At 40.4% G+C, this 24296-nt stretch overlaps 1 protein-coding gene across 2 annotated transcripts in view; it reads right to left on the minus strand.

Moving 5' to 3' along the window:
- Positions 1-527: 527 nt before the first annotated feature.
- The window catches only part of UVRAG (UV radiation resistance associated), a 127427-nt gene continuing 103658 nt past the window's right edge, over positions 528-24296 (minus strand). For both annotated transcript variants that reach the window (XM_075919535.1, XM_075919534.1), the window contains exons 14-15: positions 21760-21851; positions 528-2400 (exon numbers count right to left, since the gene is read on the minus strand). In XM_075919535.1, coding sequence (XP_075775650.1) covers positions 1704-2400; positions 21760-21851 — 789 coding nt within the window. In that variant the 3' untranslated portion in view covers positions 528-1703. The remainder of the gene's footprint in view (positions 2401-21759; positions 21852-24296) is intronic.

Below are 24296 nucleotides of genomic sequence, written 5' to 3' on the forward strand. Positions count from 1 at the left end.
TTCGAATGCAAAGGAGTTTTTCAAGGAGGCTAGAACTGAAGCACCATCTTCTACAGCTGATGGGTCCCAGTTCCACAAGGTACTTAAGCATGTGCCCAACTGCAGGCAGTTGATCAGTCCGATGGAGTTAAATGGAATAGGGTTGTGCTTGATGTTAGCAATGTGACTTAATTTCGGAATGACTTTTTAATATCTCTTGCAATATCCTAAAAGTAGATGAAGTTCTGTAGAAAGGTTAGTTTGGCTAATGCAGTTATAAACAAACTTTTGAAACTTGTAATGAAAATATAAATAGGATTTCAATAGAATCATTACAGCATTATATAGAAAATGCAGCTACTAGACAGTGCAACTACACGTATACTGTGTCTCACACTCAGTGTGTTGGTTTGTCAACCTACAATGTTTAGATTACACTTATCCATGGTTTAAATTAAATTTAGTTAACCTTATGGTGAAGTCAGAAAGCAACAGACTATCTTTGAGTCGAAAGAAAGGTTAAAGTGGGAAAGAAAAATCAGGCATGGTGAAGTAAATTAAATTTTTATTCTGCTATATATATTTATATTTGCGTGCCCACAACTGAGCCCAAATTCTTGGGTATACAATATAGAAAGCAAGAGCAATGAAATCTGAACTCAGACAAATACCAGGAAATCACAAGGCGGCTGCAAAATCTGTTTCTCCATAGTGCAGTTGTAAACACGTGCCAGTGGTAAACTACCCATCACAATCAGACTGCATAACAGTTCCAATGTACTGATTACATGTAGTATGGACTACTAGAGAGGGTCCATGAAATCCATCACAGCACTTTCATATCTGAAAGCAAGACCTCTCCAATGATAGGTGGCATCTGCTAATATAATGCAATATTTAGGTGTTTGCCTCCAGCTTAGTAGCTGTATTTTAATCCTAAAATGGGGGTGAGGCAATTTCCATAGTCAGATTAGCAGATAAATGTTGAAGAAAAGTTAAATTATTTAGCCCCGCAGGTCTACACCTGGAAACTGCATGCGGGCAATAGCAGTGAGTGTATGAGGGGAGGGAATTTGTGTAGGTATCATTTATGTGAGCAGAGAAACTGTGAATTTTATTTAGATGTTGATAAAAAGATGCATGTTTCTCTGGTAAATTTACACCAGACTTTAAAGAACACAAAACTCATCAGTGCAATCTTAACATTTTAAGGACTGCAAAACTTAACTGAATAAGATGCTGTTCAAAAACAGCAAATTCATGGTATTTCTGTAACACTGACTACATTGCTCAAGAGAAACTGTATACTGAGAAGGTAAAAATATAATGTCTTCTGGTCTTACCATAGATATATTTTTAAATTAACTTTCCCCCCTCAAAAGATGAAAATAAAATAACAAAATAATAATGTAAGCAGACAGATTCATACAAGGGCCGGATTGGCACTAAAATCTCTTTCAAGGAAAGTATTTAGAATGGACTCTGGTACCTGAAAAACAGCTTATAAATACCAGACATAGAAAGGACTGGAAGCCAAGTCAAAGTTTACCTGGACTGTGAATATACCATGATCCTGCATCTCTCTGTTAAAGTTCATTTTCTAACACCAAAGGAACAGCTTTAATCATTTTCATAATTAACACAAAGGATAAGTGCAACTTTTTCTTCATTTCGTGTAGCTGATATCACCATGATACTGTCCCATACCAAATTCCTGTTGAAACTCACTTGTCCGAACTTTTGCGCGGTCTGCGAAAGCTGGACACGTTTTCGTTCAGTGCATAAATCCTTCGAGAGAACTCCTCAAACTCCCCCAGAACTTGATCATCACATTCCACTGCCACCGCATGGTCCACCGGGATGCAGTTAAAAGCTTCTAGCTGATCTCCTGTGCTGAATCCTGTCGCTTCCATCCCAATTATTTCCTCTGCTTGCTCAACAGTGCAACAAAGATCAGTGCTGAGCGGATAATGGAACTCGCATGGCTGCTCTCTGCTTGCACTGCCAGTGCATTCACTAGGCAGAAGTGTTCCATTTATTGCACTAGTATGTCCCAGAAAAGACTCTTGTTGGTCTTGGGCATTGCTAAGACTTTCATTTTCTGCATTTAAACTGTCACACAAACCCTCTCCTTTTTTGTTGGTTTCTTTTGAGAAGTCCATGGAGGTATCTAAGGATGAGGTTAGTGATCCAGATTTTTTATTCACCTCTTCTACATGGGCCGCAACAGGCTGTGCTAATGCAGAGTTATAACTAGGAGGGGGAGTTTTGTACTGTAGTCTTTCAGTCGCTGAGCTGGCCCGTTTCCGGTGTCCCTTATCTGGGGAAGGAGGCCCAGTAGATAAGCCAACATCCAAACCCCCGAAGGTAGAACTTTGTCTCTTTGGAACTGGAATTGCACTAGAAATATGATGCCGATCGCTATAAAAAGAAAAGCGACAAAGTCATTATCAATGTGTGATCACAGCACAACAGTTTACAAGTAGAAGATGATCAGTCCAGCGCTCTGACAAGCTAATTACTACTGAGCTCAGACAACTATTGCTTGAGAAGACTTAGAGCAAGACCACCAAGTTTAGTCGTAGCGTGCTGAGAAGTTATCACATTGCTTTAGACATTGCAGAAGCTAACCCAAGTTATGTCAGTGACAAAACTAAGTTCAGCTGAGGTTTATGTAGAAAACTCACCATCTAAAACTCAAATAATGAAAAAACTATTACATTACACTGATGCATACATTTACCTTAAAGTTGCCATTCTCATCATGAAGTCCTCCAATAAGCAATCACAGTTGCAAGCACTATTTCAAGAAGCAGCTCCCCAAGGCATGGTCTATTGAGATGTCAGACTGCACAGGATCTTGACTGCTATACAATTAACTTGCACTAGCAGTATGAGGGCTTGTGAATGCGACAGAGAAACTATGGCCATCGGAATTATTTAAGTACACTGTTGCAAGCAAAAAGCCAGCATCAGTTCCCCGACCAGCAAAGACATAAAGGAGTAACAGACACGCAATGGATTAAAATCAGTTTACATGTTACTCTAGAATGAGCTGCTGAAGAGTGTTTTGCAAAATAAGTGCTTCAATTATCTGTATTGATTTTTTTACATTAAATAAACACCAGCACCACAGACTTCACAAGCAAATTTCGGATAGCAATAAACAAAATATGGTAGCAGTTAATGATGGGAATGCTGCCCATAAGGAAATTTAAGTTAGCGACTCAGTTCATATTTGTTGCCAGAGAGCCATTATATAGTAAACAGTTTGATTATAAACATTTCTCTTCCAGGTAACCATTCAAATACAGCCATTGCCAATCCCTCAACATTCAATTATTGTTGGCACCCATGGCTTCCATAAAAAACAAACAAACAAACAACAAAAAAAACAGTAAAGTTTGAACAGTACTCCCTTTCCGTTTAAGAGCAGATGCCTTTTGTTATTTCCACACTTACTGTGGAGAGTACCTAGCACTTGTTACTCCAGGAACTCAACGTGCTTTACCAGTACTTTATAAGAATCCTTAGAGCTGCAGAAAATAGAGTTTGGAGAGAGAAATTACTTGTCCAAAGCCAGACACAGACTCAGTGACAGAGCTAGTGTCTGATCTTCTGGACTTCAATGCTGCTTCAGGCCTCTCACTGCAAACTTTCTTGAACACACCTTTTATTTAGTTTCTATTTTTAACTCTGTGTAAACAATTTAATGGAGGCTATAAACACGTTACAGAGTACAGTAAACTTCTGATAATCCGGCACCTTTAGGACCCAGGGGGTGCTGGATTATCAGATATGCCCGACTATCAGAAGGGGGGGGCTATGAGGGGTCTGGCCCCAGACCCCTCATAGCTCTCCCCCCCCCCTTCCAATAGTCCAGCTCTGCCCCAGGCGTCCCTGATTCAGCCGCTGCTGGTCAGTTTCAGCAGTGGCTGAATCGGGGACGCCTGCAGCAGAGCAGCTGGAGTGCTGCCAGGTTCATCCAGTAGCGCTGATCCTTGGCGCGGCGAGACCAACCCGGCAGCACCCCAGCTGCTCTTGGGGACGCCTGGGGCAGAGCAGCTGGGGGTGCTGCCGGGTTGGTCCCGCAGCAGCTCCTCAGCGCTACTGGACCAACCTGGCAGCCCCCCAACTGCTCTGCCCCAGGTGTCCCCAGTTCAGCTGCTGCTGTAATTGATCAGCTTCCTGGAGTCAGCCGCTGATCAGTTTCAGCAGCGGCTGAATTGGGGACAGCTGTGGTGCTGCCGGGTTGGTCCCACAGCCCTGAGGGGCAGCACTATGGGACCTACCCGGCAACACTCCAGCTGCTCTGCCCCCTGGCTTCCTAGATTCAGCCACTGGTCAGTTTTAGCAGCGGCTGAATCCGGGAAGCTGGGGGCAGAGCAGCTCCAATGGTCCGGCTGCCCGGAGCACTTCCGGGTTCCTGATGGTGCCGGACCATCAGAGTTTTACGTAGTATGTGTTCTAGAGGGTTTCAGCACAGCAGGGATTGGTGTTCTATATAATCATAACCAATCCTACTAACCTACTGGATGTCAGTGATTAGTCATCTGTTAAACGGCAACCATTCAGCCACCCTTTGTTGTCAATTTGTAAATGGAATCTGCAAGGAAACTGCGTGGTGAAGACTGAAACTGGGGCATATATTTAGTCAGCTGTATCTGGGGTAGCCTGCTCCACGTTTTTGCCCCCTCCTTGCAGCTTTGGATTCAGTAAACCATCACCAAGTATTCAGCACTAAGTAGGAGATACTAGATTCCTCAAATCTTAATAAGTCTTCCTTGCCCTCATTTCCTCTAGGTTTCCTGAGCACTCCCTGTGAGACGCACATCTTAGCTCGGGGGGGGGGGGGGGGGGGGGGGGAGGGGCGCACAGAGGGGAAGAACTGACTGCTGTGTTTTCAGGAAGTTTTAGGCCACCTGTTTGAAAATATCGTCAAATATTTTTTATATAAAGCATTTTGCGCTGCATGAAGCTGTCACATGTTTTATGGCTAAGTTACATATCTCAGATATTTACTCTGAGTTCTGAGGGTTCACGAAGACTCTCAAAGCCAGACCACATTGCTTAAGGCATTCCTTGACAAATTGTTTGGCACTGAAGGAAAGGGGAATGTCATTATGAAATTGTTTATGTGAAGTAATAGTCTCATCTCATAAATAAATGGCTATAAAAAATAGTCACATCTGACTGCTCACTCACTGTTTAACAGCAACCGTCTATCTGGTCACTTAAGAAATAGCAGCTACTTTTCAGTATCTAAGTGCTTACTTAGTGATAAATGAGACAATACTGTTGGTTTCCAGATATAATATTCTACCATGGAGTTATTTCCTTCAAGCATCTGGTGAATGGTCTTTTCTTCATAGGAAGTAAATTGCATCCTTTGCCAAACAGATCTGGCATCATACATAATTTGACCTGACCGAGTGGAGGCTAGGGATGGGGAGCCTGAATTCTGAATGTTGGCTGCTCAGTGAGGAGTGCGCGTAAGAACTAAAAGGAAGTATGTCTTCACACCACACAGTCAACCTGTGGAACTCCTTGCCAGAGGATGTTGAAGACTAGAACTTTAATAGGATTCAAAAGAGTACTAGAAAAATTCATGAAGGATAGGTCCATCAATGGCCATTAGCTAGGATGAGCAGGAATGGTGTTGTCCCTAGTCTCTGCCAGAAGCTGAAATGGGCAAGGAGGGAGGATCACTTGATTACCTGTTCTGTGCATTCCCTCTGGGATACCTGGCATTGGCCATTGTTGGAGGGCAGGATATTGGGCTAGATGGACCCTGGTCTGACCCAGTATGGTCATTCTTATGATATGAAGGCAATTATTTGTGTCTCAGTCTAGCAGTTCAGATTGCTGGAAAAAACCACTAGTGCAGACCATCAAAAGCATGGGGACTGGACCAAAAGTGTTCACACCATTACTATTAACACAGCCCAAGTGTACGCTATGTAATTCCCCGCACAAATTGCACACATCTTATAATCTCAATTCAAAGAAAAAACTCCAGGAACAATATTCCAAAATTGTTTTGTGAAGTTTGGATGAAAACAGAATGACCATTGTGTAGTATGGGCTTTTCATGTTTTGAACTATTGGCTAAATCTGACATCTGTATCTATATAAAATGGCAATGTTTTAGAAAACCATTCCAAAGGGGGGGGGGGAGGAAACTTATTTACATGCAGCCCAGCACTAATCCTCTTCCAACTTCAAGCGCAAAACTTTCCCCTCCTCACAAAAAGGTAGGCCACTCCATGAATTGAGTCAACATTAATTTCTTCTGTAAATTTCGAAGATGAAATCATTCTCCTTGGGTTATAGAACAATGTCAAGGGTCAATAGTCAAATGAGAATCTCTTCCTGATAGTTGGAACCCCAGGAGAACCACACTATCCAAAGAACGGAGAGAAAACACTGCTTCAGACAAAAAAGAGCTGGGCCAGCAGTTGTGGAACTAAGCCAAAATAGTCAAACAAAATAAAGCATGCCTCTTTCAGCAGAAGGAGAACTCTGCAGGATAGGGCATATATTTTAGAAAATTTGTTCTTGCTAGGCCACAATGATGGCAGCTGCATAAACAGACATGTCACATTTAACTATATTTCAGACATTTAGTGATTAAAGAGTAAGAAACAAAACAAGTTTAATAAAACCAGAGACAGGTTTTAGGGTTTGTTTTTTAAACTGTGGAATACATTTAAGATATTTTAAGTGATTCATTATAGGGCCATGATAAAAAGCTTGTCTAGTGGCAAAAATAAGCAATGTCCTTTCCTTGCAAGAACATCAAATGTGCAGATAGGATAATTTGGTGTGCATCTCTAACCATCTAATGCAGCAATGTAAAATTAATTTCTAATGATTACAAAAATCCTTAATTCTTTAGAATTTGCATAGCTTTTCCAGGTCTATAGCATAAGAAAACGGCCATACTGGGTCAGACCAAAGGTCCATCTAGCCCAGTATCCTGTCTGCCGACAGTGGCCAATACCAGATGCCCCAGAGGGAGGGATCACAAGTAATCCTCATGTGATCCCTCTCTTGTCACCCACCTCCAGAGAAACAGAGGCTAGGGACACCATTCCTACCCATCCTGCTAATAGCCACTGATGGACCTAACCTCCAGGAGTCTAACCAGCTCTTTTTTGAACCCTGTTAAAGTTCTAGCCTTCACCATATCCTCTGGCAAGGAGTTCCACAGGTTGACTGTGCAAAGTCATGTCTGGCCTTATTCTTTGAACAGAAGAACTAATGCCATGAATTGGAATAGTTTTACAATATTCAAAACCACCTTAATACGCTCCACTGAAGAAAAATGGGAATCTACCTATATGAATCTGATTGTAGAAGCAGGTCTAACTTCAGATTTAACAAAAAGGGGCAACGTATCAAAGTTTGGAAACTGGGATGGGTTATACAGAGAATTAAGTGATGTGGCATTTGCTTCTGTTTACCACATCAGCTTGGACCAAATTGGAGTCAGTGATCTATGGGGCAAAATGAAATGCTATTAGGAAGTAGAATTTATAAATAAAAATAGGGGAAACTGACAGATATTTACTGAGCATTATAGATAAGCATATTTTATCAGTGAGAGAATGGGAATGTTTCAATTGTGTCCAGATTTGAAAAAGCATATTGTAATGAATCTTAAGTCTTACAAAGTTCTTTCATTAACAGCCCAAAATAAAGCAGTTATCTGGGGTAACACTACAGTTTTCCTTCAACTCTATTTAGAATTCTCCCTCTACCGATTGCTGGTAATATTTTTCAGACACTCTCAGAAATATGTATTTAGCAAGAGACAGCAATTCTGATGTGGAGCAACATGAGTGTTAAGAGGTTGTTTTTTTTTTTTAATGTGTTTATCTACAATATTTCAAAGTGCTTTTTCCAGTCAAGTTTTGTGAATTGTGATCTATGCACAGGTTTTTTTTAAAAATTATTTCAATCAGATTTACTTGCGATTATTTATTCGGTCTATAACAGGCTCTCAGAAACAGTAATTACTATGAAAGTCAGAATACAATTCACATTCTCAAATATGTATCTTTTCCACCATACAAAATGTTTCCTCTGAGGAACATTACTAGATCACAGCTGGTCAAAATACTAAATCTTGATTGTGCGGCCAGAAGCCAAAATCCACAGCTATACTCTATGGTATGAGAATACTTTAAAAAAATAACTTAAACACCATTTGATCTTTTTTGTTGCAAACTATGACCTCATAGTAATAAGAACGCTAACTGAAGGTGTTTAAGTTGGTTTATAGCCATTTGAAATGTTTGAAGCTCCAGGCACAGCGCAAAGTCAATATCATGTCAACTGTGCTAAAAAGCAATAATAGTTTCTCACCTTCTTGAAGACTATAGCTTAAGTAATGTACAGTAATGACAGGCTGCAAAAGGTGCCAAAAGAAGGCTGCCAATGTGAAAGGTAAGGTGAAATTACTTATTTTGGCACCTAAGAAATTGACAATTTTTTTAAAAGCTTCACAAATTAAGCTACCAGAGTTTTCTAAGCGCAAAAATTTCAGTTTTACTTTTCTCCTTGCATCAGACAGTATGAAAAAGCCATTTTCAAGAAAAATAGGTATCAGTGGGTTTTATAACAGTTATTCTTCAAGATGTTACATAGCCATTCCACTTCATGTGTCTAAGTACCCACCGCACAGTTTGAGATTTTCCCTAAACAGTAATTGTTGGGACAGTGCATGAGCCTTTCGCAGCCTCGTGAAGCTATGTAATAGTAAAGAGAACAGAGTTGCCATCACCATTCCTAAGTTCCTTCTCATCCAATAGACTGTTAAAGAGGCAAAGGAGAGTAGATTGTGAAATAGACATACACTTCAAAGAACAAGAGTTACAGAACAAGTCTTCCAGTGATTGCACATGTCCATTCCATTTCAGGGGACTCACAAGCCATTTGATCTGCAGGTGGAATTAGAGCCTTCCTAAATAAAGATTGAAGCACCATGAGTCCAAACCTGGCATAATCTCTGGACTGTTGAGATACGGCATAACGTGAGGTAAAAGGTATGCACTAAGGACCAATTTGCTACTTTGCAAGTGACCAGAATGGGCACGTGAGGCGAAGACTGTAGAGGTTGCATGTGCCATAGCTGAATGTGCTAAGACACGGTTAGCAGGGGTTACACTGGGCAAGCAGGAGTACAGAGATAGGCAATCCAGGACAAGATTCTTGAAGAGACTTGACAGCATTTCATATAACCAGCAATTGCCACATAGTGAAGATGAGTGGAATGTGTCCAAATAAAATGCCAATGCAATCCCAATATCATTTGTGCATGCACGCATGTGTGTGTTTCGTCTTTATTAGCATGAGGCTTAGAGAAGAAAGCTGTTAAATAAATAGCCTAATTAATCTAAAAGTGGTACAGCAATTTGGAGAGGATTAAGGGTGTAGATTCATTTAATGTCTTCTACAAGGACAAAATGTATTTCAGACCCTAGAGCTCATAATTCACCCTCTCCTGGCTGATGTAATGGTCTTCAAAAAAGCTACATTCACTGAGAGGTGGACAAGAGGCTACAGTTCAAAAAGGAGAAGCCACTAACTTTGTTAACACCAGGTTAAAAGTCCCTAGAGGGAATAGGATCTTCCACTTGGGCAACAATCAGCCCAAACCCTTTTGAAATGTGATTGTCATTGGATGGAAGAAAAAAGTGATCCACAGGTGAAAAGCCAGGATAAGTATTATGTTTACTTCAGTGTAACTACCACAAAGCCTTGCTGATTCAGATAAAACAAAACACACACATGATGACCTAGAGCCCAGGGTGGAAAAAAAGCCAGAATACTGGGCTATATGGACCTTTGGTCTGACACAGTATAGCTGCTCTTACCGTCTTATGTGCTCATACTCAAGCTAACACGCCTAGAGGATGACTGTGGGTGTGTATATCAATAGCCACTCTTGTAGTTTTTTGAGACTGGCATGTTGAACTACTGAGGTGGTCATATGCCCTAGAAGCCTGGGACAATTTTAAATTATGGCAGTATTTCAATTGGCCATGAAGCTCTGTCAAAATAAGAGTAGCAACTCTGACATATAGTTATGCTTGGTACGTGTTCCAAATGGGAAGGTCCAAGGGTGGCAACAGCTCTGCCCTCATCCACAGAAAACCTTCCGCCTAGTCTCCCTGTCTTTTTTGGTTTTAGGCTGAAAGTCTCTGCAAATTAGATATCAATTGCAGGTGTGAGTTTCTCCACCACACTGCAGGCAACTGGAGCATAGTCAATCACTAACATTTATGACTTTCAAGAATGGCAAGCCTTGAATACTGCTACCTAGTAAAGGGAACCAGTTTCTGACAAACAGGTACAAACTATATACAGATAAAATGAAACCTGCAACAACAAGACAAGATGCTCCACAACTGTTTTGGGTAGAAAGAAGAAATCGAGATGGGTGATGGTTCCACAATTTATATCATGTTTCCTGCAGTGCGTATGCTGCCCTGACAGGCAGTGGTGTGAAACAAATCAACAACCGTGCACTGGGTGAGCACCGCACACACCTGAAGAAGAATGCTCTCAGAAAAAACTGGATTTAAGAAAGACTACCCCAAAATGACATCTGGAGATACAATTTAATGATATGGTCTAAAGTACACAATCTGTCTGACCAGACAAAAAGTCAAAAAGGCTGTCGTGTATACCACAGATATATAAGCACATCATCTAGACTATTACAAAGAAAAATATCCATTCATATGGGGCCATACAAGTCTCAAGTGCGTTCTTCACTTAGGCTATGTCTACACTGCAGGGTTTTTGTGCAAAAACCCGCAGTGTCCACACCTCAAGTGTGTTTTTGCACAAGAAAATGTACAGGCAATCGACAGAACAGAGGGCTTTTGGCGGCATAGGTATGCCTCCTTCTACGAGGCATAACTCCTTTCTGCGCAGAGTTCTTGCGCAAAAAGGTGTGTGTGGATGCTCAACCGGGGTTTCTTGCACAAAAAGCACAGGTGTTCTGATGCATTTTGCTCTTTTCCCTCAGACCATTCCTTAGACTTTAGCAAACTCAAGGAGTTGGTAGGTAAGGTCTCATGGGAAGCAAGTCTAAGAAAAAACAACTGACGACAGTTTTTTGAAGAGAAATTATTAAGCAAAAGCAAACTATTCCACTGCTTAGGAAAGATAGAAAGTATGGCAAGAGACCACCAGGAGATGAGGAATGATCTAAAAATTAAAGAAGTCCTAAAAAAGGGAAAGTACATCAAGTTATAAAGAATGAATACAATCAAATAAAGTATGTATGGGCACAATAAGGCAGGCCCAGGCACAAAACAAGCTCAAATTAGCTAGAGACAAAGGGTAACAAGAAAATAATCTACATATATTAGAAGTGAGACAAAGATCAAAGACAGACTGGGGCTGGTACTCAATAAAGACCGAAAAACAATAACAGAAAATGTGGAAATGACAAGAGGTGCTTATGGACTTGTTTTGGTTTTCACAAAAAAGATTGGTGCTAGCTGGATGCCTAACAGTGAAAATGAGCAAGGTTCAGAAGTTAAAATAAGAAAAGAACAAGTTAAAAATTATTTAGAGAAGTTAAATGTCTTGAAGTCCCTAGAGCCAAATGAAATGCATCCTCGAATACTCAATTAGCTGACTGAGGATATATCTGACCCCATTACATATTATCTTTGAAAAATCATGGAAGACTGGAGAGATTCCAGAAGACTGGAAAAGATCAAACAGTGCCCATCTATAAAAAGGGAAATGAGGGCAACCCATGGACTTATAGACCAGTCACCTTAGCTTCTTTACTATGAGACAATGGAGCAAATAATTAAGGAATTCATCTGCAAACATCTAGAAGATAGTAAGGAGTTAAGTAACAGCCAGCATGGATTTGTAAGGAACAAATCATGTCAAATCAGATAGCTTTCTAAGACAGGATAAGAAGCCTTATGAATAAGGGGGGAAAACGGTAGATGTTTTATACCTCAACTTTAGTGAGGCATTTTATATAGTTTCCCGTGACATTCTCATTAATAAACCAGGGAAATACAATCTAGATGAGGCTACTAAAAGGTGGGTGCATAACTGGCTGGATAACTGTTCTACAGGGAAGACAACCAGTAGGTATATGGGCTTGTTACAGTGAAATGTCAAGTGCACAAGACACATGACCAAAGAAAAAGGAGAGGAAGCAAAAGTGCAAACAAACTGGTAACTAAGAAAACCAAGAATGGCAACTGTTGAGCTAGTTTCTCATGTGGGGAGTTGAGGGGCACCTCGAAAAGTCCCTTGGCAGTTATTCTATGTCTGCGGCATAGGGATATCTATCAGGTCAACTTATCAAATGACTTATCAAAATGAAAACTTGCAGGCTGTTGCTAACAGCTGATGTTGTATGTGTGTCACTTTATAGGGAGACAAGTATTTTCTAAACATGCACTGGGTATTTGCCTTCATGTGAATAAGTGAACAACTGCAGGTATCAGACTTTGAAAAGCAAATCCATAATTTCTCCTTTGAGCTATGCTTCCTGAAAAGGTCCATTTCCATTTATTTTATAAGGAAGTACTAAGAAGTATTGTTTTGAACCATTAGCCCTAAAAAAGAATGACTATGCATGGAAGTCTTAGAGGTGAGAAGGCAATGAGGCATAGATATTCACTGGGATAATTTGATACCCCCAGAGAACCTTGCCTAATATTCATACATGCTTTGAAATATCACCTAACCAAAAAATGTGTTTTGTCTTGCTAATGACCATACATCACCTGAGGAAATATTGGTCTATGTAATGACAACGTCCCTAAAGGATAATGAATACTTTTCATCACTAGTACTTTAAAAGCCTATGATGTATAAAAAGGGTATCGAGCACTGTCTCTATCGAAGTAAATGTACTTCTGTTTAACAATAGTTCCGAACTCACACATTACCTTAACCTTGCTTAATCAAGATTGAAAATTTTGATCCAATCTAGAGTGCCCAGTGGTAGATAATAGATATACACTCACCTGGGGAAGTTTAAAAAAAAAAAAAAAAAAAAAACAGACAAGTACCCAGAAGTTACCTACTACAAGACAGGCCCAACAAGGAAAACAGACCATTACTGGCTATCACCTCCAGCCCCCAGTTAACACCCCTCCATACAACCTTACCTGGAAAATGATCCCTCACTCTCACAGACCTTGGAAGGCAGGCCAGTTCTCGCCTAACCAGAAGCAAATACTCACCAAAAGCCACACATACCACACTGCAGAAACACTAACCCAAGAAGAGAAGGTTATTCACCTTGTGCAGTAACTGAGGTTCTTTGAGATGGTTTTCCCTGTGGATGCTCCACGTTAAGTGTTTTTGGTGCTGCTGCACCTTTAGTCAGAGATTTAAGACAGCAGTACCCTCGGTCGGATGCGCACACGGGCGGCTAGCACGCACCGCTCGTAATGGCTACTGCACATTGCAGCCAGCCAACCCCTCAGTTCCTTCTCTGCCCAGAAATAGAGGAGTTCCAGAGCAGAGGGGGAAGGAGGATGGGTGGTGAGCATCTACAGGGACAACCATCTCGAAGAACCTCAGTTACTGCACAAGGTGAGTAACCTTTCCTTCTTCAAGGAGTATCCTAGTGGGTGCTCCACCTTAGGTGATTATGATGCATTAACAGGAGTGTTGTGAGCAAGACATGAGAAGTCATTCTTCCGCTCTACTCTGCGCTGATTAGGCCTCAATTGGAGTAGTGTGTCCAGTTCTGGGCACCACATTTCAAGAAAGATGTGGAGAAATTGGTGAAGGTCCAGAGAAGAGCAACAAAAATGATTAAAGGTCTAGAAAACATGACTTATGAGACCAGGCTGAAGGAATTGGGCTTGTTTAGTTGAGAAAAGAGAAGACAGAGGGGACATGACAGCCGTTTTCAACTACCCAAAAGGGAGACAAAAGGAGGAGGGAGAAAAAAAAATGTTCTTTGGCCTCTGATGATAGGACAAGAAGCAATAGTCTTAAATTGCAGCAAGGGAGGTTTAGATTGGACATTAGGAAAAAAACTGTTAGGGTGGTTAAACACTAGAGTAAATTGCCTAGGGGGGTTGTGGAATCTCCATCACTGGAGATATTTAAGAGCAGGTTAGACAGACATGAGGGAAAGAAACAGGACTCGACCTCACAATCTCTTCCAGTTTTATAATTCTATGAAGCAGTGCTCTTGCCTGGTGGATGGAGCTCCGGTAAGTTTGTATGGACAATACAGGATGTCCAAACTGCATATCCATAGCTGAATAAGAGTCAATGGTATGTCATGTAAATGTGTGAGCTCTGCAAAGGTCTATGATAAGTATGTTTTTGAGAAATGTGGTGGAAGCCACCATCGCTCTAGTAGAATGTACCCTTATGCATGGCAGATGGGGTGTCACATGCATGTAGAGAGTATGAAAGGTGGATACAATCTGCTATCCATTTGGATAACCTCTATTTGGAGATGGGCCTGCCCTGTAATCTGTCTGCAACAGCTATAAAGAGTCCGGTAGACTTCCTACATGATTTTATCCTTTGTAAGTAAAAGGCTAATGCCCTGCAGACATCCAGTGTGTGAAACATGGTTTCCTTGTTGGCACGAGGCTTGGGGAAGATGACCAGTAGGTATATGGGCTTGTTACAGTGAAATGAGGTAGATAACTTGGGAAGGAATTTAGGGTGTGGGTAGAGGATGACCGTGTTCTTGTGGCACATGGTATAAGGAGGATCAGTCATCAGAGCTTCCAGTTCTCTCACTCTGCCTGCTGAAGTAATGGCTACTAAGAATGCAGTTTTCATGGATAAGTGTAACAGTAGCCTGTGGCCACTAGTTTAAAGGGCTTTTCCATTAGTGCTCTGAGTACGAGGTTTGGGTCCCATGCTAGAGTTGGGGTAATGGTTGAAGGATATGTTTTGAGGACCCCCGTGAAGTATTTAACTATGGGATATGTGAACATGGAGAATCGATACATTGTGGAATGCAGTGCTGTAATCATGGCAAAATACACTATTATAGAGCTGAGGGAGAGGCCTGATAGCTTGAGAGAATAGATACAGGCAGTCCCCGGGTTACATACAAGATAGGGACTGTAGGTTTGTTCTTAAGTTGAATTTGTATGTAAGTCGGAACTGGTACATATTGTAGGGGAAACTCTAGCCAAACATTTCTCCAGAGCTCAGTTTTATTCTCCCACATCTCACTTCCCTCAGTCCTTTATTCTCAAGCTGAGGTGTCTGCTGAGAAAAGCCGCTCTGCGTCTCCCTGGTCTGCTGGGGGGAAGCAGCTAGTGCGGGGTTGCCTCACCCCGTTTGTAAGTAGGGATCCGATGCAAGTCAGATCCATGTAACCCGGGGACTGCCTGTATTGTAAAATTTCTGGAAGACCTGCTATTGAAGGTGAGAGTTTATATGAATCACATGAGGGTAAATCTGTGCCGTTTATGAGCATACGTCTTTCTTGTCGATCTACGAGTATTTAAGAGAATCTCTTGTACAGTATTTGAACACATTTATTCTAGAGAGGTCAGCCAGCGATGAGCCATTCTTGTAGGTGAAAATTCTGGATATTGGGATGATGAAGCCTGCCTGCCATTGTCCTGAGTGAGAAGAGAGGAAAAGGGAAGGGAAGCACCATGGAGGAACTTGGATCATCTGAAGCAGGTAAGGGAACCATATTTGTCTGGGCCAGTTTGGAGCTACCAGTATGACCCTGGCTCTCTCCTGTTTTATTTTCAGAATCACCTTATGGAGCAAGGGTAGTGGTGGAAGGCATACATGAGTGTTCTGTCCCACTTTATTGTAAATGCATCCCCCAGATATTAGGGATCTAAACCCACTATGGAACAGTATTTGCTGCATTTGGTCTTGTTGTTTGCAAAGAGATCTATAGTGGGGTATTCCCATAATTTGGGCACCAGTCTCAACATGTTTGGGTTGATTTTGGGCAAACAGTCTGCTGAGATTGTCCGCCAGGGTGTTCTCCCTGCTGATAGGTAATATTCCCAGAGGTGGACTGTTCCTTGACATAGTGGGAAAGAGCAAGCTCTAGCATAGCGATTGATGTAGAACTTGGTTGTCAGGTTGTCCATAAGTATGTGTTGGCCTTGGACAACTTGTTTACCAATGTGATTTCGCTATCTTAATAGTGATGCTTCTGTGTTTATTGTGACCGATGGAGTGGGTGGATGAGTGAGTGAGTGAGAACTCTTGCAGGTGTTGTCTGACTCCGTTCGCCAGGTTAGGGATTCTTTTACCATGGTTGGCATGGACAGGTGTTTGCTTAGTTGGTGAACCTGGGGCTTGTATACAATGCAGAGCAATTTTCAAATTATCTATCCAGCTGTCCAATTCTAGTTTTTGGTAGTCAGAGGTTTAAGGACACTCAGAGCATAAAGTTGTGCCCTTGATCACCCTGCCTAACAGCCATCTCAGGTAATACTCCCATAGTAGGGGCTAACTGCATCACAGCTTGTATCATTTCATTCCATAATCTAATCAGCTCTAGTCTTCTCCAGTATCTACCTACGCATTCTCATTTTAGCAGTGTGAAGTACTACTTTTTTCCCCCCCTCACTTGTTGGCATTCCAACCCTTAACCATAATCATACACATTTTGCTCTTTAAAAACAATGAGTGGTCCTGTGGCACCTTAGGGACTAACAAAAAATACAGATAGTATTATTAGCTTTTATGGGCAAAACCCACTTCAGATATTTACTTGGTATATTCTTCTTGCAGAAAAATCCCATCAACTCCCCCCCATTTATATTAAGTGTTTTTTCTGCAGCTCCTAAACCTGCATCCTCATTCCCATCAATATTCCACACTGAAGCAGGGTATTTACAGTGTTGTACAGACTACCTCATACTATGTTGTTTTATTGAATTCTCATTGACCCCTGAACAAACACTGGCACGTAATTCCATCTTTTGTCAGCTGATTCATAAGTCATTTTCTTCAAATACACTCTGATGTTGTATTTAAAAAGAGGGTGACCATTAATGACTTACACAATTACTATAAATCTTGGGCAAAGCATGCCATGTAAGGTATCAACAGAAAAGTTATGAACTGCAAAGTATGACTGCCTTGTTTATAAGCTTATGAGCTTTCGTGGGCCAGACCCACTTCCTCAGATCAAATAGTGGAAGAAAATAGTCACAACCATATATACCAAAGGATACAATTAAAAAAAATGCACACATATGAAAAGGACAAATCACATTTCAGAACAGAAGAGGGCTCCGGGGGGGGGGGGGGGGGGGGGGAGGGGGAGAAAGGAATGTAAATGCCTGTTAGTTAATGATATTAGAGGTCGGTAAGGGTAGATGTCTGTGAGTTAACGGTATTAGAGGTGACAATTGGGGAAGCTATCTTTGTAATGGGTAAAGTAGTTGGGGTCTTTGTTCAGCCCCCCCCCCCCCCCCCGTGGAGAGTGTCAAATTTTAGCATGAATGCCAGTTCAGAGGATTCCCTTTCAAGTGCAGATTTGCCAAAGAATCAATGCCCACAAAACAGACATTAGACAGGATCACAAAGAAAAAACAGTTTGTTGCCATTTCAACCAGAAAGGACACTGTCTCAATGGCCTAATCACATGCATCCTACTTCAGAAGACTTTCAAATCTGCACTTGAAAGGGAATCCTCTGAACTGGCATTCATATTAAAATTCAACATTCTCTGCAGGGGGGGAAGCTGAATAAAGACGCCAACTACCTTACCCATTACAAAGATAGCTTCCCTAATAGTCACCTCTAATACCATTAACTCACAGACATCTACCCTTCCCGACCTCTAATATCATTAACTCACAGGCATTTACCTTCCTTTCTCCCCCCCTCCCCCGCATCCCCCTTCTGTTCTGAAATGTGATTTGTCCTTTTCGTATGTGTTCATTTTTTTAAAAATTGTATCCTTTGGTATATATGGTTGTGACTATTTTCTTCCACTATTTGATCTGAAGAAGTGGGTCTGGCCCACGAAAGATCATCTAATAAACCATCTTGTTAGTCTTTAAAGTGCTACATAGTCCTGTATTTTGTTTCAGCTACACCAGACTAACACGGCTACATTTCTATCACTATTGTTTATAAGCATGCATCAGATTTGTATTGGAAATAATTACTAATGGCTAGGTACTTGTATGTTAAAGTGTTGCATTCCTAGGTGACGCCCCCAGGTAGATTTACATCAGGGCTATACAAATTTGTACTAATGGCCCATTAAAGATGTTCATCTCTCACAATGGGTCACTGAAGAATCTCATCCCACCCAGTAGGCCTTCATATTGATGCTTCAGATAGTAAGATGACAATGGCCACCTCCTGAGTTTCAGCAAAACTGTAGAGGCATGGGACATGCTCATGTGACCATGACTCCATCGGGGCCAGTAACTTTCTATGCATAGGAACCATGGGCTTCATTTGGGAAAATACACATGGCCAAGGATATAAAATACACCTAAGAAATCTCCATGTTGCCTCTTTGCTGCTCTAATTCAATGTGGGTTTACAACTAAATGGAGAATCTTAAACTATGAACTGAGAACATTCCAATCTTTTGGAAGTTACCAGAGACTTTTGAAAGTCAGCAGTCTATTCCATCACTGCTATAAACATGATTAATAGATCATGTACATGATCTGTTAAACATTCATAACTGTTCTTTTATTAAAATGTTTAGTTAATTTACTAAGAATCGGATGACAGCATGATATTTGGGTAAGATTGGATATCCCCGGTTAATGTGCGTAAGTCTTGGATAATTTGGGATTAGTAAGAACCCCACATATGGTGAACTGAGTATTCAATAAACCTTCACTATAAGAAATTTTGTTGCCTGTATCAGAGCAAAGGGCTTTTGGTTTACCAGAGTAGTACTGCAGGAGCTCTTTCATTACTAACTTGGTGAATCCAATTATAGAACAACCAACCCATTTTGGGGGGCTGTCTATGCGGATTCTTGCAATCTGCCCATGGCATTCTCAGCGTGGTCCATTTGAGTTAACCAGTACTCCAGGTGTAATTTTGCATGCCTGCTGGGTGAAGAGTTCTTATGTTCTGCAGTTTTCTGTGGCCCCTGGACACAAAAATGCAGAAAAATCTACAGAGGATGTTTGCCTCTTCCCTGGCAGCACATCTATTGTAATGTGCCTGCAACAGCTGTCAAAGACACAAATCACTGCAGGAGAGGGAGGGAAGCTGAACATGTGTGAGCGCGAAGCAGCTAGATGTACTGTCCCTCTTGCTTACTCCTGCCAAGCACCCAGCCTGGAGGGATCAGGCTATTTATATTAGGCATAAGGCAAGTTCTGTCCTCTAAGGCAGAAAATATAGCAGCAATGCCTACTATGTTCCTTCACTGAAAGGAAGCAAGCAGCTGTTTTGCCAGGGATTGAAGTGCAATCAGCCAATGCTGTTTCTTAAATTGCCTGGAAGCTCATTTTATAGAAGATAACAGGCACTGCATTGAAACAAAATTCATTAGTTTTTACTTAAGATGGGATAGGGTATGGAAGGAGGAGTTTGTTGTGTACATTCCTACAAAACTGCTACAATGTTTGAAATAAAACATACTAATAGAGGTAAAAAAACATTGTTAATGATTACACTGACAGTTAATTAATCCCATTTCTCTAAGGCACTGTAGCACTGCAACATCATTAATGTTCCTATTGTTAGTTAATTATTCCCATTCTCAATCAAGGCCCCCTGTAAAAGTTTTAAGGCTCCTTTATATTGCCAGAGTGATGTAAACTATAAAATGATAAGGGAACACTCAGCTAGGAAGATCTATCTGCGCTCTTACTTTTTTTCTGTGCCGAAGTGGCACAGCGGGGTTGAATTTAGTTCAGAATTTATTTTACTTACTCATTAAAAAAAGTCTGAAGGCAAATAAAAACATTTATCAAACAGTCAATAAAATATGAGAATCATCAGAACCAACCATTTCCAATGCATCAAACACAGCTATAACATTTCCCTACAAAACTACGTGAAGCTGGGGACATATTTTGCATAACCTACATATGTTGTTCTCAATCATGACTAACCTGCAATTGCGGATCATTTTGCATAAAAACCTACATAATTTTGAAAAATCAAATATGCAAATGTCTGCAGAATTTGAATATATTGTGTGCAGAATTTTTAATTTTTTGGTGCAGAATTCCCCCAGGAGTAAATCACTCACACAGCTTTCTATGGTTCTAGGTCTCTTTCTAGTTCATATTTGTCTTCAGAAATACAATAAAACCAAGCTCTGTGGAGCCTCTCTCCTAATGTTACGTCAAACACGTCCATTACAATCACAAACAGCAATGATTTTAAAGTTGATTTTTGATGCAGACACCCTCACAGTGAATGACTCATTTTAGCCACAGCTGCTTCTCACTATTGTGCTTCCTCTATGTGTGTCCATGATAGTCTGAACACGTTTCCAGCAAAGAGAATTGACTGCAGGCACTACCATAACAATTCCCTAGGAACTCTGCTATAAGTCTACTCTAAATCCAAAACCACTAAGAGCAATTCCTTGAGTTTCTCCCTGTGCTTCTGCAATATTCAGGTGCACACACTGCATCCACTGATGACATTCCTGGCAGAAACCCAAATTGGTTGTCAGTTACTTGATGCTCCAGCTCCTCGTGAAGTCTTTCCTTGATAATTCTTTCCAGCCATTTCATTGTGTGACTTAACTTGATAGGTCAGTAATTACTACATTCTTGCACGTCTCCTTATGCTTGAAGATAGAGACCAAAGTGCTCTTCCCCTACTTGTCAGGCATTTTTCCAGTAGAGAATTATGTTGAAAAAGTTAATCACCACCACTCCATCATAGCCTAATATTTTAAATGCCTCAAATGGCAAACTGTCAGGTCCTGCTGCTTTCCCACATTTTGAGTTGCCATCAATATTTGGAAATTTAAGCAAGCATCAGCCTCTCACTCAGAGGTTTCTTCATGTTTTGTCCACTGAGCAGTTTCTCAAAAGCATTGCCACACCCTAATGATCACATTAGTAGTCTTATTTTTATCTTTGACCCACTTCACAGCTCTCAAGTCCTCTTTGCCTAAATCTATACACTTTTTTCCTTCCTTCTTCAGAAGTCTTGCATATAAGGTTTTATATGTCTGACTGCAACTTTTCACCATTTTCTATTAAATCCTGTTACCTCCTTCTTTACAACTGCCTATACATCATTGGCACCACTACCATTTCCATGCCACGCAATTATCCTCCTTTCCTTGGCCAAAGGCAACCTGTGCCCTTTCTGTAATATGTCTGGATATTTCCCCCCCAAGCTTTGATAGTAACCATCCATGGTCAGTTTAGTCATTGTCCAACCTCCATGGAACCTCTTCCTTACAGCACAGATTGGCTTCCTTATTCACAAGCCTCCACGCTTTTACCTTTGTTCCACACCTCATTTTGTTCCTCCATTAGCCTTTTCATCCAGAAATCCATTACAAGCAATCTATACTGCTTCACAATCTTAGCTCCTAGCATCACTTTACTGTCTGATACTTTCTGACCCGTGAAGAGATCTAAAGTGTAATTGATCTGGAACCTGTTGGCATTGTTCTTGTATGTAATTAAACATTCCTCCTTTTTACAATGTAGATACTGGCAACAGTCAGGCTGTGGGCATCCTCAACACCTTCATTTTTGGTTCCAAAGCCTCATTCTCTGTGAATTATCATTACCCTTGTTGTGTTCTCCCTACTTTGGTATTACACAAGTTAATTGGTGAGACGGAGGCACTTACCATCTGACCATTAGCCCATGCTCCATGAAATTTTTCAGGTTTGGAAGAGTTTGCCTTAGATCTGGAGTACCCAGTGCATGTTGATATCTAAGCTGCAAAGAAAGAATGGTCAGAATTAGTAGAGCATGCAGAGCACAAGCCTATTTCAAAAGGTGGGGGAACAAATAAAAGCACAGCTAATTTGCTAGCTTTCTGAATTAGAACATTCCGCTGGCCCCGGGCTGCACGTGGAGTTCCACATTCCTCCTTTGAAGTGTACAAGAGACCCACTGGGGCTCTTGTACATTTCAAAGGAGGAATGTGGAAGTGCCTATCGACTAGTCAATGGAAATTCCATCAACTAGTCAATTAACTGCAGTTTAACATCCTTACTCAGCATTGTATTTTCTTATAACATTTTTTCCCTAGAAGTTCATGCCAAGTATTTGTTCCTACATTCTAAACCTTCTGGGAAATGCTGGAGTCAAATTTATCCTCCTGCCCTGGATTACACAGGAAAAAAACAAAATTAAATTTTCAGAACACAAACTGGGAATAAGACAGTCTGTTTGTTCATTAAATGTAAACATAATTTATCAATGCCATAAATATGGGTCAGCCTTACATTAACTCCCCCACCCGCTGCATTTCTGAGAAATGAATGCTTTAGACCTACATATAGGTACTAATGCAAGTAAGCCTCACTGAAGTCAAAGATTCCATACCTGCTTAAAATATCTTGTTGAATTTGGGTGTAAGTAAATATATTTTAGGAAGCTATGAAAATTGAGTATGCTCAAACCAGCAAATCGTTATTTCATTCTTTTCTTTAAATTTGTTTTTCTTCTCAAAAAACCTTAGTGAGAATTATTTCTATTGTCATCTGGGTTTAAGAAAGAAAAAAATTGCTAAGGAAAAATAATTTTCAATACTGGATTGTGAGACAAGAGACCACTTTCTGTAGAGTTTATTATTTCCATATGCACATAAAATTATATACTATAGTATTCTGTGATCCATACCTTCCACTCCAGTGACAGAACCTGGATTAAAATAACCATGAATGTAAATTACCAAATGATCCATCTTAGATAGGATTAAATTGGATTTTGTTAAACAAAAGACTAGCCTGGAGCAAAGGATAACTATTAAAAACAAACAAAAAACCCTAATGACATTACATCTGGACCTTACGATCACAGCCAAATCTTTGCAAAATACCCAATTTAAGTCATTCTTGAATTCTAATGTTTCATTACATGAAAAAGAGAGGATTAAGGGATTTTTTCTTTAAAAGCAAATATGCACCCATTTTGAATGCAGTCAGGCTCAGAAGATGGTATATAAGAAAGACTCCAGTATTAATGTGAAAAACAGCACTGTTTCTATTAACTCCACTTTATATTGCCAATCCATAAAAGCCATTGCATCAATACTCTTCCAGTTGGAAACATGTTACAAATTTGTCTTTCATAAGCAGATCTGCTCTAATCCAAATGCCATGCAAGAAAATTATCTGCCATACTACAATATAGAGCCTTAGCAAATCATCTGAGGAAACAAATTCCATTACTTCTAGTGTAATTCAATGTGTAGAATCTTTTCCCTTTAGATATTTATGGTAATTATTGCAGAAGAATAATAACTGAATTACCATCTGGCAAGTGTCACTAATCCTGTAGACTTTCAATCCTACATAAAGTTTGAGTTAGGAATGCCATCAGAAGCATCTCTTGTATAATTGCTTTTACTATCGTTGCAGAAGGAATGCCATGACCACATAGCTGCTTTGAAATTATGGTATTAGAATCACATTTGTTTGTATCTATAAACATAACTTCTAAGAATATTAAAAAAATTCTTGTCCTACAAAAATAACTGTAGGCATCATTTGGTGATTAAAAAAAAAATACAAAAAACTCCCAACAAATTGAACTTCTTGGTCAGCGCTATCTTCAAGAAGTGGTACATTGCTTGAAAACAGCAGAAAAAACAAGTCCTGCTAGGAGTCTTCCTTTCCAGTCCATATGAAGATTAAGTCATTGTCTTTGAAATATACTTAATTTAACTTATTAACCTACTATTTATTATTTTATTATTTATTACTTTGTTTCATAATAACTCAAACATTTAACTCCTAGAAGAATTCCTTCCAGATGTCATTAGTTCCTTAAAAAGTTATTCCAACAACAAAGTATAAAATACAGTAGCCACTGATGTTTCCAAGGGGTATCCAGAATTGTGACATTTCACTACTCTTAGCATGAGAAAGCTTTGTCTAGGCCTTCAGCGAGTCAGCTCTCCAACCACACTGGACACAGGCAACACAACTATACCTCTCTAGGCTTCTCAGACTCTGGCGTCACTCCGTGGCTTAGCTATTGGTGCATCAAATTCTGAGCTTCAACCCAGAGTGACAAGTATCAGAAGGGTAGCCATGTTGGTCTGAATCTGTAAGAACGAGAAGTCCGGTGGCATCTTATAGACTAACAGATTTATTGGAGCATAAGCTTGTGTGGGCAAAGACCCACTTCCACTACATGCATCTGAAAAAGTTG

The sequence above is a fragment of the Pelodiscus sinensis genome, chromosome 1 (genome assembly GCF_049634645.1).
Source record: "Pelodiscus sinensis isolate JC-2024 chromosome 1, ASM4963464v1, whole genome shotgun sequence".
Lineage (NCBI taxonomy): Eukaryota > Metazoa > Chordata > Testudines > Trionychidae > Pelodiscus > Pelodiscus sinensis.